We start from the raw sequence: 13,003 nt of genomic DNA on the forward strand, positions 1-13,003 counted from the left end.
CGTTGTGGCTATCTACAATTGGATTAAAGATATCTGTAATGAGAAACCCCATACACATGAATGGGAAAAGTCATTTGTCCTAGGAAGACTGAAGTTGTGGATATCTGAAATGACAATTGTGGATAGGAAGAATGTCATTGTGGATATCTGAAATGTCCATTTTGACTAGGAAGAACTGAATTGCGGATATCTGCTGTAATGCATATGCAGACTAGCCATTAAATGTTAAAACGTCTTGCCATAAGTGGTGTGGTAGTTTTGGACATTGGGCATAGCCAGACTAGCTTTTTTTCTCCTGCTTCCAGTCTTCATGCTAAGCTAGAGTTATCACATCCAGCTATATGCTCAGAAAACTACTACGGTGCTTTAGCATTGCTTTCCTACGACACTGTTGGACTCATGATGGACAGTTAAATAGGATAAATGTAACGTTAACACAACTGTGCAGATAATTATATCTGAGGCATCACTTACATGAGAATGGTGCTTGTGTAGTATTTAACATGTTGAAGTCTTGTCTTGTTAATGATTACCCTGTGAAGGTGAAGTAAAAGGCAAAGTCAAAGCTTGACAGGAGACAGGAGGAGCATGCAGAAACTATGTTGACAGACATGTAATCTTTCCCTGATATCTCAGACATTAACCAGAACAGTCTCTGTAGATAGTGAAACTGAGGTTGCACTTAGTCATGCTGTCAGTTCTTTAGTTGGAATTTCCCTAACTGTTCTCTCTTTTTGTAACATTCTCCTGTCTCTCCTCACTCTCTGTATATCCTTTTTCCCCTCTCTCTCTTCCCTCCGTCTCTGTCTCTCATCAGTGTGTGTACTTCCTGTACTCTGTGCGAGCCCTGCAGTTTCTCTCATGATCCCAGTCACAACCTGGTGAGAGCCAGGACTCCTCTGTCCATTCCAGAACATGGATCACCTGCTCCTGACCACAGCAAGTACGACAACACAATGGTGCTACAATTACATATGTCCTGTTTTCTATATTTGTAGACATTTTTATGTCATATTTACTTTTTCTTCTGTTCTTTAACACATTAGCAATACGATTTACAGCCTGGGGTTGATAGTGACAAATTACAAACAGTGGTGGTGGAGGTATTCACACACCTTACTTAAGTAAAGTTAAGTAGGAGGGATTCTATAAATACTCCATTACAAGTAAAATTCCAGCATGTAGAGTGTCATTTGAAAAAATGTAAGGCTTATCATCTGAGTCAGCTCAGACGTCTTACCTTTTACGTTTTATTGCACTTACAGTGAAGCTCAGTGATAGTTTTCTTCAAGTCCAGTAATAGTAGTTTTCTTTGCTTCATCCGTTTCTGTGTCCGGCGCAGCCTCTGTCATGCTGTTTGCTCCGTGTGTGTGTCTGTGTGTGTATGTACTGTATGTATGAGAAACAATTTGTCGACGCCCATGAGCCAAAAAAGATTTCTTATTTGTGAAGATTTTGTGGTATGTGGTGGTATTTAGATGTAAGGCCTCCATGACATAGCTGTGTGTCCGCATGAATAGTCTTCCAACATCTCTTGCCTACTTGGCTTTTATATGTTACCAAACTAATTGCCAGCTATATAAATGACAGCTTTACAACCCTGAACCGTGTTTAAAAACTCACTAACTCACTTGAGTGCAGTCTGATAAAGTTGAGCTTGCTTAAAGTAGTAGCTACATGTGGGAACTGAGTGCAGAGGATTGTAGAGGGGCAGGGGCCCAAATTCATAAAATGCAGTTTTTTAGCTTCATCAACATGCATCAGAATGCTGAATTGACTTAGTTAAGAATTATTAGAAATATATATATATATATATAATAATAATAATAATAATAATAATAATAACTAGAAAATTCCTGGAGAAGTTTTGAATGTGCCTGCTGCTTGGTGCGTGCGCGTTTTAATCTCTACAGAGGACATCATTTTGTCTTGACACTGACCTCAGTCACTGCAGGTGTCCCTCAGAAAGCCTTTTGAAGCTTTCACGACTGGCCAAAATAACCTCACACTAATGGTTTGAAACCCAAATTTGTCCCCACAACAATAGCAAGACATGTATACACACATGTACATGCCCTAACAGAAGTTGATCTCCAATAAAGTGTCCAGAGCCTCCAAAACCTTGTGCTACCAGGTTGAGACACTGTTAATATCCATATAATGATGATCGAGTTAGTTTGTCTTTTAACCTTCAAACAGCCCTTTGAAGTTGTCAGGACCGGTCAAAATTACCTCACAATAATGTTCTTTTTTTATCCAAAATTGTCCTCACCATTATAAAAAGACATGTACACACACATGCAAAGAACCACACATCAACACGCACACACAAGTACACGCAAATACACTGTGTTGATTTATCTTAGAGTTGCTCTCATACCTGAGTTAAAAGGCTAACAATTAATGAGTTTAAATAGCCAATCAGAATCAGCGTTTGCCCTTTTCTGCCCTTTTCTGCAGTAACACCTGCTCCTGAATTTGTAGTTCAGTCAGTAGGAGAGGTGGAGGGTACTCCCATCACATCCTGAAAAACCGTAAAAGATATCAGAATGAAACCAAAACTGGGGGATACAGGACCTTAAGAATCTCTACATTTTCAATTAAAAAATAGTCAATGAAAGTTGGAAATTGTGGGATTTAAATAGAGTTTGTCTGACTTTTTTTGGGGAAACATTTCAGGGATAGCAGTTAGATTTCCCAGTTAACTCTGTTTAGCAAGTGGAGCTGTGCCTAAAGTAAGACAGCAGACATCGCTGAAGATGTAATAAACATCACAATCCTCTACACTGAAGTTACAACAACACCACACCGAGCAAGTGAGAGAGAGGGAGAGAGACAGAAGCTAGTGCTAACTGCTAAGCTAAAGTAACTAGCAGATCGGAACAGCATGTAAACAACTGCTGAGTTTGTGAAAGTCGCTAAAAGGAGCAGAGAGCTCTGAGCGCTGGAGTGGAACTAGTGTAAGTTTAAATGTACAGCAGGTAGTTAGACACTGTGATGAAGAAAGTAACATTAACTGTGTCCAGACAGAGCAGCAATAAACTCTACCAGTAACAGAAACTGACTGGAGATATGACACCACACATACGTCAGCACGTCAACACGTGTCAGTGTCACTACTATTAGTGAAAAGACGTCAGTAAAGGAAATCACTGTGTAAAAATGTTCTCAGATAGAAGAACAAAGTAAGTCAGTTAAAATGTTTCTGAGGAAACATGTTACTGCGTTACATTTGAAAATGAGAATAAGAACTTTATCCATTACCTGTTCAACAAACAACAAACAGAAAAGAGATATTTTCGTCTGTTTCCCCCACCAACCACAGGTGTCTTTTACACAATAACACCGCGCTGGTAAGGATAATAACAAACTGTTAGGAAACACTACAACCAAAGCTGTCTGTAACTGATTATCTTACCTCACTATGAATCTTAAAAAGTGGCAGATTGTTGTAAACTGAGCGACTGGCTGAAACAAACCAGAACAATCAGTTCAAATGATACCTATCCCAACAGCTGGTTAATGTCTGACTTTGGGAGGATAAGCACATTAACCAGTGTTATTTTGTGATTATTATTTTTTACGGCGCACAGTAAAATCAGTCACGAACATGTGAAGGATTACCTCATGTGTTGTCTGTGCATTAGTAAACAGGACTTCTTAATATCTTTTGCGCTTGTAGCTGATAAATACTCTCATAAAATCATAAAGTCGTCTGCTGCTGCCTGAGGATTGAAGTGTTTATGAAGATGTTTCCTGAATCAGGGATTATTGATCATGCCAGGATTTTTTTTTAATTTAGAGTTTCTGGAGGAAGATTAATCGTTTAGATCATCAACTATTTGATAAGATATTTGATAGATTTATTGTTAGAAAATAGTCATAAGCGGTAGCCCTAGTTCTTTGCGCATGTGTACATGTCTTTCTATAATTGTGAGGAGAAATTTAGTTAAAAACTATTATTGTGAGGCTATTTTGGCCAGTCCTGACAACTTCAGAGAGCTTTTTGAAGGTTAAGCTTAGGTAGTTTCTAACACCACTCACACACATACATTGACATACACACAAACCATGTCCACCTTTGGATATTCACTGTATAAGTGTCTCAAAGTGGTAACACACGTTTTTTGGAGGCTCTATGGTAGACAGCTCTGCTGCCACACAACAATACACACATGCACATTGGCAGAAATACACAAGTGCACAAGTGCAGTCGCTGCCAAAACTTTCACACAACTGATTGCGATTGGCTAATTAGCCTGATTAACTCAGGGCATTTTTTACTGTTGTCCATGTTCTTCTGTTCTAGCAGGAGAAGTCACAGCAGCTTTATTACAGCTCAACTTCTGTTAGTGCATGTACATGTGTGTATACATGTCTTGCTATGGTTGTGGGGACAAATGTAGGTTCAAAACCATCATTCTGAGGTCACTTTGGCCAGTTTCAAAGAGCTTTTTGAGGGATACCTGTAGTGACTGAGGTCAGAGTTAGGATAATTCTCAAAGACATGAATGAAACTCAAAATTCCGTCCTCTGTAGAGATTGAAACGTGTACACACCAAGCAGCAGGCACATTCAAATGTCTTGAGGAATTTTCTAGTTAAATATTATTGTTCTACTATTTCTGATTCATTAATATGTAAAAGAAAATGTACATTTTCACCTTTAAATGTACTGTAGTAAAAGTATAAAGTAGCATGAAATAGAAATATGCGAACACAAGTAGCTCAGTTTTGTGCAAGTACTTAAATAAATGTCCTTGGTTCCATTCCACCACTAACAACAAGAAAGAAAGCTGAGAGTCTGCAGCCAGCCTAGCTGTTGTGTGAATCAGTTGTGCTAACTGTAAAGCAGTCGTGGTGAAGTAAATGCAAAAGTGGAAATTTACCATGTTGACTATAAACGTTTAGTACAGTAACATTTGATAATTACCACCAAGACGAGCTGTGGCTGATGTGAATTCGTTTTTTTTTTAGATGGTGGGATTGCTGAATGAAGCAATCCCACTCTATGTTGTTGTCAGGTCAAAAATGTTTCTCTTTATTAGTGTGAATCCTGAGGCATTCAACATATTATTCTTACTTCTTCCGCCTTTCTACGGTCTCTAACTACTCTTTCATACTTTTTCGTACAAAAACCATTCAACTATCAAAATATTCAGCTTGTTCTCTAGATTATTGGATGTATAAAACTTTATTCTACTATTTATAATTTTCAAAATATTAAGCTTTTCTGTGATTTTTTTGTTTTTGCCATTCAAATGAATGGAGAGAATGCTCAAATCCTTGAAAGCTTCAGCCTCTTTGAGTTTCAACTACTTCAGCATACTTTCAGCTACAGACTTCATTCAAACTTAAAATGTTCACAAGACAGGGCGTCGAGTGGCGCAGTGGGTTGAGCAGGCGCCCCATATGTAGAGGCTGAATCCCGCATCGGACGGCCCTTTACTGCATGTCATTCCCCCTCTCTCTGCCTCCCCGTTTCCTGTCTCTCTCTACTATCCTGTCCAATAAAGGCACAAAAGCCCCAAAAAATATAGTTTAAAAAAAAAAGTTAACAAGACATTCAACTATTAAACTAATATTCAACTTTTTGATATCTTGTACAGAGAATTATCACAGTTTTAGTTTCATGCTTTTTTTCAGATCATCATCATCATCATCATGGCTAGAGTGGAAGAAGCTCTACAATTTGTCTGAAAAAAAATCTGTGTTACTCGTCCTTACGGCCACATATTTCGATGTTGACGCATCATTTCTTCCTCATTAGTAGACAAATTTGTCCTGTTTCATATAAAGTGACTGCCTTAGCACAGAGACTAACAGAATTTAAACTGTCAGCCTTAAACTGATGGGAGTACAAACTGTCAAACTGTCCTATAGACTGCAATACAAATAAATTCTGGTGTTTATCAACCACTTTACTAACATTTCTGTCAAAATCTCACTATAGACTGCTCCAACACTAAATACAGACAATGATTTACACACCTCTAAACTGTTTTAACTGGGAATATGTTTCATTTCAGTTGTAATCAGGAAGCATTCGGCGGTTAATTTCAGTTTGTCACTCTGACTGACTCCACCTTACCTATATTCTAATTGGTAGATTACTTTGGAGCTACTTTTGACTCCACAGACAAGTACATTATATCACTGCCTTTCTCAGAAAACACAAGGCTTTAGCTGATAGGATTTGATAGTCTTTGATTGGCAAGTGTCAGGTTGAGAGGTGTGTCTTAGCTGAGTCCAGGTCCAGGAGTTGAGCACTGATGATCACCATGACAACCTCTGAGTGCAGATGGACAGACAGAGCTGAATCAGATCAGCCAATTAGACAAATTCTGTGATGTCTGTGGTGTTTATCAAACACTTGACTTACATTTGGCAGTTTTTATGCCGAGAGACATCGTGTACACGATATCTAAGTAACGCCTCAACAAAACTTCTTCAAATTTGGCACAATCATTCACTTAGACTCAAGGATGAGGTTATTAGATTTTGGGGGTCAAAGGTCGATATTCAGGGGCGTGGTGACCTCAAAACACACAATTTGGCTTGACTTTGACTGGTTAGATTTTGGTGGTCAAAGGTCAAGGTCACGGTAATCTCACATTTATCCACCTTGAATATTTGTACCAAATTTTATGTCAATCTATTCAGTTGTTGTTGAGACAGTTAAATCTGAACGAAGGTGGTGGACACACTGATCACCCATCATTGCCAGCTATTCAACCATGCTGCTAGTGGGACAAAACTAAATACTAAAAATGTCATTTTTGAGTGGTTTACTACAGCAAATAACAGTTCAACTGAATTCACAGGTTGACCATGAGTGCACCAGCATGCACACTAGATTTTCAGTTATGATTTGTTTTTTGGGGTAATGCAGGTAAGTCATGAAATGAAGTGAGGCTGTGTGACTCCTATCTTACATTTCTTCCCTATATTTGTGCCCAGTAATAATACTGTACAAAATATTAGAGATCAGTATACAAAAGCTATTTTAATCTCTATTAAGAAGTGTCACCTCATACAGAGGGTTTGGCCTATACCTGGAAGACCAGTTTGGTTAGTGGTCTGTATGTGCATCTTCATGTTGCTGTCTTCGTTTTCATCACTGTCCATTGTTGTGCGGTTCCTCCCTCCAGGTTCTACAGGCGAGGGGACCGCAGTTTCCGGAAAGCTGAGAAGCAGCGGCTGAAAGCAGAGAAACGTCTGCTGAAGGCTGAGGTCAAAGAAATCCGCAAACAGCTGAGGATGGAAAGGCGGGGCATACAGTGGAGCTCCTCCCACAGAGATGGAAGCTCCTCCCCAGTCCTACTGCAGCCTCGGGCCACCCAGCACAACAGCCCAGAGTAAGGCCTTGTTCAGACCTGCATTAACATGTGTCTTCATTGATCAGTTCACAAGTGGTCAGCTCTGAGTTCATCAGTTCACACCTGCTTTAAAATGAATCTCAGTGACCACTTGTGATCAGATCTCACTTCCCGCTTTATATCTTTATTATATGCAAATAAACAGGTTTTTGTTTTCAGCCAGTCAGACAGATGGGTCCATCATCAATGTGTGCATGTGTGTGTATGTGTGAGTGAGAGAGATAATGAAAGAGAGAGACAGAGAGAGAGAGAGAGGCACAGAGGGGTTGAGTGAATCATTGCTCTGCTCACAGCTCTGTGAGAAATGAAATAAGGTTTTATCCATTTAAAATAATAGGGGATGTAAATGAGTAGTTGGTCCTTCAATGTGGCACATGACACATTTACATTCACACTGTTTAAATAATGTGGCCATATGTGGTCCAGACCACCTCTGAATGAGGTCTGAGTAATCGGATCTCAAATGTGTCCTCAGTGCATCTTGGGTACGTTCACACCTGAACTTAGAGCTGACCACTTGTGACCAGATCACCTGTGACAGATGTTAATACCAGATGTGAGCAGGACTGAATAGGACTGAACAGGTCTGGCTCCCTATTAGTTAGATTGGAGGCCATTGATTCCCACCCAAAGGTGCTTGTACCCCAGGGTGTAGTTCTGCAGTCAACAGGAGTGAAGTAACTCAAGAAAAACAAAAACAAAATTATATCCTTATACAGGGTTAGCTATAACACTTGCACACCAAAAGGTAGATAAATGGTTAAATACTGTACATAGCAAATATTAAAAAGGTTGTTAAAAGAACAACTCAAGATGGATGCAGGACAAATGGACTTTATTTCTTACCCAGGCGTCCAAAACGTCCTTGTCCCCTGGTGGTTCCAGCCATGACGGCTGCATTTCTGGACGAGAACCTTCCTGATGGAACCCGATTGCGTCCTGGGACCAAGTTTATTAAGTACTGGAAAATGAGGAATACTGGAAGTACTAGCTGGAGCGCTGATACTAAGGTAAAGACCTCTATGCTAGCCATCTGCTCTTTTCTCATGGGGTCACTCAAATAAAAAGTGCTGTTCTATTCTTAGTGTGTCGAGTAGACCTCATGGCAAACTGCTAGTTGGATTAAGAAATATCTGTTCTGGCTTGATTGTGCCACAAGAGGAAATCTCATGGAGTGTCCAAGATGTAAAGAGTTCATCCTCTGAGAAGCATGAATAGGTTAAGTTGAGATTATACAAGAGTGGCTATTAGATTTTAAACCTTTTGAGAATATAGAGAAATTTTGACCACAGTGACACTAGCGCCATCAAAAGAATTGAGAGTCATCCATTCATCAAAGCCATCTGCCCAATGTCTGTAGCCTGCTGGATTTCTAAGATTATTAATGCAGTGCTAAAAATGTCTTTAGAATTTCTTTAACCAGCGGCATCTTAAAATCTTGTCCATGAAAATCACAAACAGGAAAACACTGGTGGTGATCCCCTGACTTTTTGTGTTGTGCTATTAGCAGGAAAAAAACTTTTCCTTTTCCAACGTAAAGGTAAATATTGTCGGATATAGATTGTAGATAAATAAATCCCCACAGATACATGAGCATCATATTGTGCTTTGTTTGCTTCCTTCAGCTGAAATTCATGTGGGGAAACTTGGCGGTGGGATCTGGGGACCGTTGGAGAGAAGTGTCTGTTCCCTTCCTTCAGCCAGGACAGGTGAGAGGGCAACATGGGGGAAGTTTTCATTTTCGCCTATCTTTAGAAAAATATGCTGAATTTGTCACCTAGATCATACTGAATCACAAGCATATGGTCAGCACAGCACATCACTGTTGTGATATTTGCACTGTATTGCACAAGATATTACTGCTTTCTTGTGATATTGATGTTGTTTCTAGGTTGGTATAGTGAGCATAGCTCTGTGTGCACCTGCCTTGGAGGGCTCCTACACCTCCCACTGGCGTCTGGCCCATGCTGGAGAGCAGTTTGGCCCGAGGGTGTGGTGCAGCATCGTGGTTGACCCTCTGGCCCCTGCGCCGATGCTGGCTGATGGGATACTGGTGTCACCCTGTGTCACGCCACAGGTAGATAAATGGGTGGATGGAAAAACAGGAAACCACTGGAAATTAAACAGTGCCAAAAATTAAATAAATATTTGTATAAACTGAAATCAGGGCTTAAAGTATTCCGACCCCATACTGGATCTCCAGCGTAATGTTGTGAGAATAAATAAATAAAATTAGAAGTCAGTAAACTTGGGAATTTGTTGTGGATGTGGTTTTTCAAGTTCAAGATAATAAAGTTCACCTACCTGTCTTGGCAACACTGGCAATGTAGCATCCCTCTAGGAAGATACTCTATGCACCAGTGATAAGAAAGTGCTCTCTTGTCATGAATTGGACCCTGGTCATTAAGCTGCTGGCCGCGCACATGACCGGGACCGACAGTTATGATTGACACCATGTCTGCGATCAAACATACGTGTGTGCACTTGAACATGATCTGTCCTTCACAATTTCTTTTTTTACAACCCAAAATGAATGAAGAAACTTTACCAGTTCTTTAAGCACTTAAATGTTACTGTATTTATTTATATCCCATTATTATCTGTTTTTCAGAAGGAAACACTTAAAAGTTGCTATAGTATTGCAGAATTGGTTACAGCTGTCTCTTACATTGCAGATATTTTTTATAGAGATTAGAGAAAAATGGTGTAAAACGCATATTGTATAGTACACACCCCCCCACCCCACCCCACCCCAACCACCACCAAACAACATTTAAGCCCTGTAACATACACACAGATAGATAAATGTATATACATGCACAGAGACATACTGTAGATATGGGTGTGTATGTGACTGAAATGATTTGTCTTTATCTGCAGGGTAAGAACCCACTGGCAAAGGATGGAAAAGCCTGTGTAGGTTCTAGGGAACAAGCTTTAATGTCCGTGGACCAAGAAGAGTACTACATTCCCTCTGTAGACCTGCTCACTGCACAGGTAATGAAAGCTGAAATCATTACACTGCTGTACACTAAACCAGCTAATGTTTATTTCTACGGATGCACCAATCCAACTTTTTCTCCCCTATACCGATTCTAATACCTGAATAGGTATTGACCACTACCAAGTACTGAACAGATACCAGTGCTCTTTTTTCCATAATGTAAAATCTAATCTATAAATCTCTGTGTGGAAATGATTAAGATCTGAGTAAATCAAAATGAGGGTGTAACATCAGATTGCATTTTAAGTATAAGTGAAGATGATCATACACCATGTGTTTTAGGCTTGTGCAAATGTGATATATTTTTTATTAGTTTTATGAAATTACATCATTACAATGCATCAACCTCAGGACAGACATGCTATCACATTCTTGTGTAATCCATGTAACATTACTGCTGTTGTGTTCAGTTACAGACCTGACAAACACTGCTTAGCTGCTATGTGTGTCCACATGACAGACGAGACAAGCATCACTGTTTCTACATCTTTTGACCCAAACATTTCGATTGTGCGTGGCTATGTGTTTGTCCTTATCAGTGTATTCTTTTTTTAACTGCAGTTGCCAACAATTCATTATTAATAACAAGAAACCATCTAGCGAAAGGCAAAAAGGCCTGTATTCTGATAGTCACCTGTATTCTAACTCAGCCTTCATTTTTATCTCACCTGCTCACCTATAAAGTCTTGTGACTGCATCCTGCACTGTTGTGATGCTATTGTGATGATAAAATGTGGTACAGGTGTTTATATTTATATGTCTGTCCACAGTCCTATAAACCTGCCAGAGGACTGTGTTCAGAGGCTGCTCAGCCACGCTGTTGTGGCTGGTATTCATTTAATCCCAGCCCATCTTTCCTGAGCTGTTATCCTTTATTAAGCTGTTAAATATGTAATAAAATATATTCCATCCATGCAAAGTTTCAAACCGATCTCCTGACAAGTCTATCACTACCTACTGCTGCATATGAAGTATTTTGGCAACATTAGTTATTCACAAAAGTCAAAGCTGACACTTTTGGATTCAAAGTAAAGACGTCGAAATTCCAGTAACACTTATAGTAAACAAAAGAACTTTTATCTGACCGACACGTTGAAGGCCACAAGTCGAAACGTGTTTGTCAAAAGTTATTCTACTTATTACAAGTGTTGCTGGAGTTTTGACCTCTTTGAACTTTTTCCTTTCTCCATGCAAATTGGAAGTAGTTGAAGTTGTGCCAGAAGCCTTATTTTATTTCTACACGGTTTCAAAGTAAAGGCCAAACATTTTTCTTTCACATTGAAGTGAATTTATGGTGAAGCACATGCAGAAAGTGGCAAAATAACATTAATACAGGGTCCGCAATGAGTAACAGATAATAAAGGATATTTTTACTAAACCACATCAAAGTGCCAAATGAAATCTTTACATGTGTGCTAATCAGTAAAGTCAGTAGTGTGTGGTGTGCATGAGTGAGGGATGTTGGTGCAGGTGTGTGAGGTGCAGAAGAAAACATAAGGAATAAACTACGGCAGCATAACCAAAGCCAAGATGTGGTGTGCAGAGAGTGGTTAGTTTTATATCCTAGAACACAGCTGGCGCCACAGGTGTTCCTGATCTACCAATCAGCTACCTGACAGACAGATTAGTAGGGGGCAACCAAACTAAGGGGACCCCAGGGGTCATCGCACCTTGTTAATAATAATTTTATCTCTTGTTATATGCTGAATATTATCAAAAAATACATTATACATATCAAAAGCCCTTTCTTTTTCTTTCCTGAAAACATCATAATTCTAAAGATTCATCTTGAATTTCTTTCTCACTTTTTATGATTAATTGAAAAACCATTTAGTCTATGATTGAGTGAAAAATGGAGTACAAGTTGACGCCTTCAAACATCTTTTTTTGTCTAACCAACAGTCCTCAACCAGAAGATATTCAGTTTACAGTATAAAATAGAGATACATCGTCAAACTGGAGAAGCTGAAACCACAAAATGTTTTTCCTTGTTTCTTGATAACTTACTTCAACTTGTTCTCCAGTGATTAACTCTGCATTTCTCTAAAGTCTGGGAACTCTTGAGAAACAGGAAAAAAAAGTGGCATTTACCAAACCCCAGAAACACTACCAGCTACATTTCCAATAATGCAACTGTAAAGCATGTTTAGTGCTCTGTTGTTTTTATCCGTCAGGATCTTCTGTCTTTCGAGCTGCTGGACATCAACATCGTCCAAGAGTTGGAGAGTGTCCCAAACAACACCCCTGCTGGTAAGAAGAATTGTAGTGGTGCCAGTTGTTGGTGAGTGTGTTGAACATGGACATGAGTGTCCCAGGCTCATATGCAGGATAAGATGTTAAAATGGCTCACAGAGAAATCTGGTTATGCATATTCCCCTACACATGATAAATACTGACTACTGCACCTGTGATGTTTATAGTCTTGTAACCGTTAAGCTTAGATTCATTTGACTGTGACTGTTGACCTGATTCGATCGAAAACAATCCATGACCCCATTGCTCTAAAAGTGACATTATACTTTCTCTGATGCCATTGTTTGTGTTTCTTTTCCATCAGTTGGTAGAAGCCACGCCTATGCAGGTAGTCAGCAGCATTCAGAGACCTCCATGAGATGTTAACA

General features: G+C 39.4%; 1 protein-coding gene across 4 annotated transcripts in view; it reads left to right on the forward strand.

Annotated features, from left to right (window-relative positions):
- Positions 1-13,003, forward strand: part of nbr1b (NBR1 autophagy cargo receptor b) — a 62,536-nt gene that overhangs the window by 30,994 nt on the left and 18,539 nt on the right. For all 4 annotated transcript variants that reach the window (XM_023422844.2, XM_023422847.2, XM_023422845.2 and 1 more), the window contains exons 8-14: positions 818-943; positions 7,151-7,357; positions 8,229-8,388; positions 9,004-9,087; positions 9,270-9,455; positions 10,259-10,375; positions 12,557-12,632. In XM_023422844.2, coding sequence (XP_023278612.1) covers positions 818-943; positions 7,151-7,357; positions 8,229-8,388; positions 9,004-9,087; positions 9,270-9,455; positions 10,259-10,375; positions 12,557-12,632 — 956 coding nt within the window. The remainder of the gene's footprint in view (positions 1-817; positions 944-7,150; positions 7,358-8,228; positions 8,389-9,003; positions 9,088-9,269; positions 9,456-10,258; positions 10,376-12,556; positions 12,633-13,003) is intronic.

This window comes from Seriola lalandi, unplaced genomic scaffold, assembly GCF_002814215.2.
Source record: "Seriola lalandi dorsalis isolate HSWRI2012SDOR001 ecotype SW California unplaced genomic scaffold, Sedor1 jcf7180002054686, whole genome shotgun sequence".
Taxonomy (NCBI): Eukaryota; Metazoa; Chordata; class Actinopteri; order Carangiformes; family Carangidae; genus Seriola; species Seriola lalandi.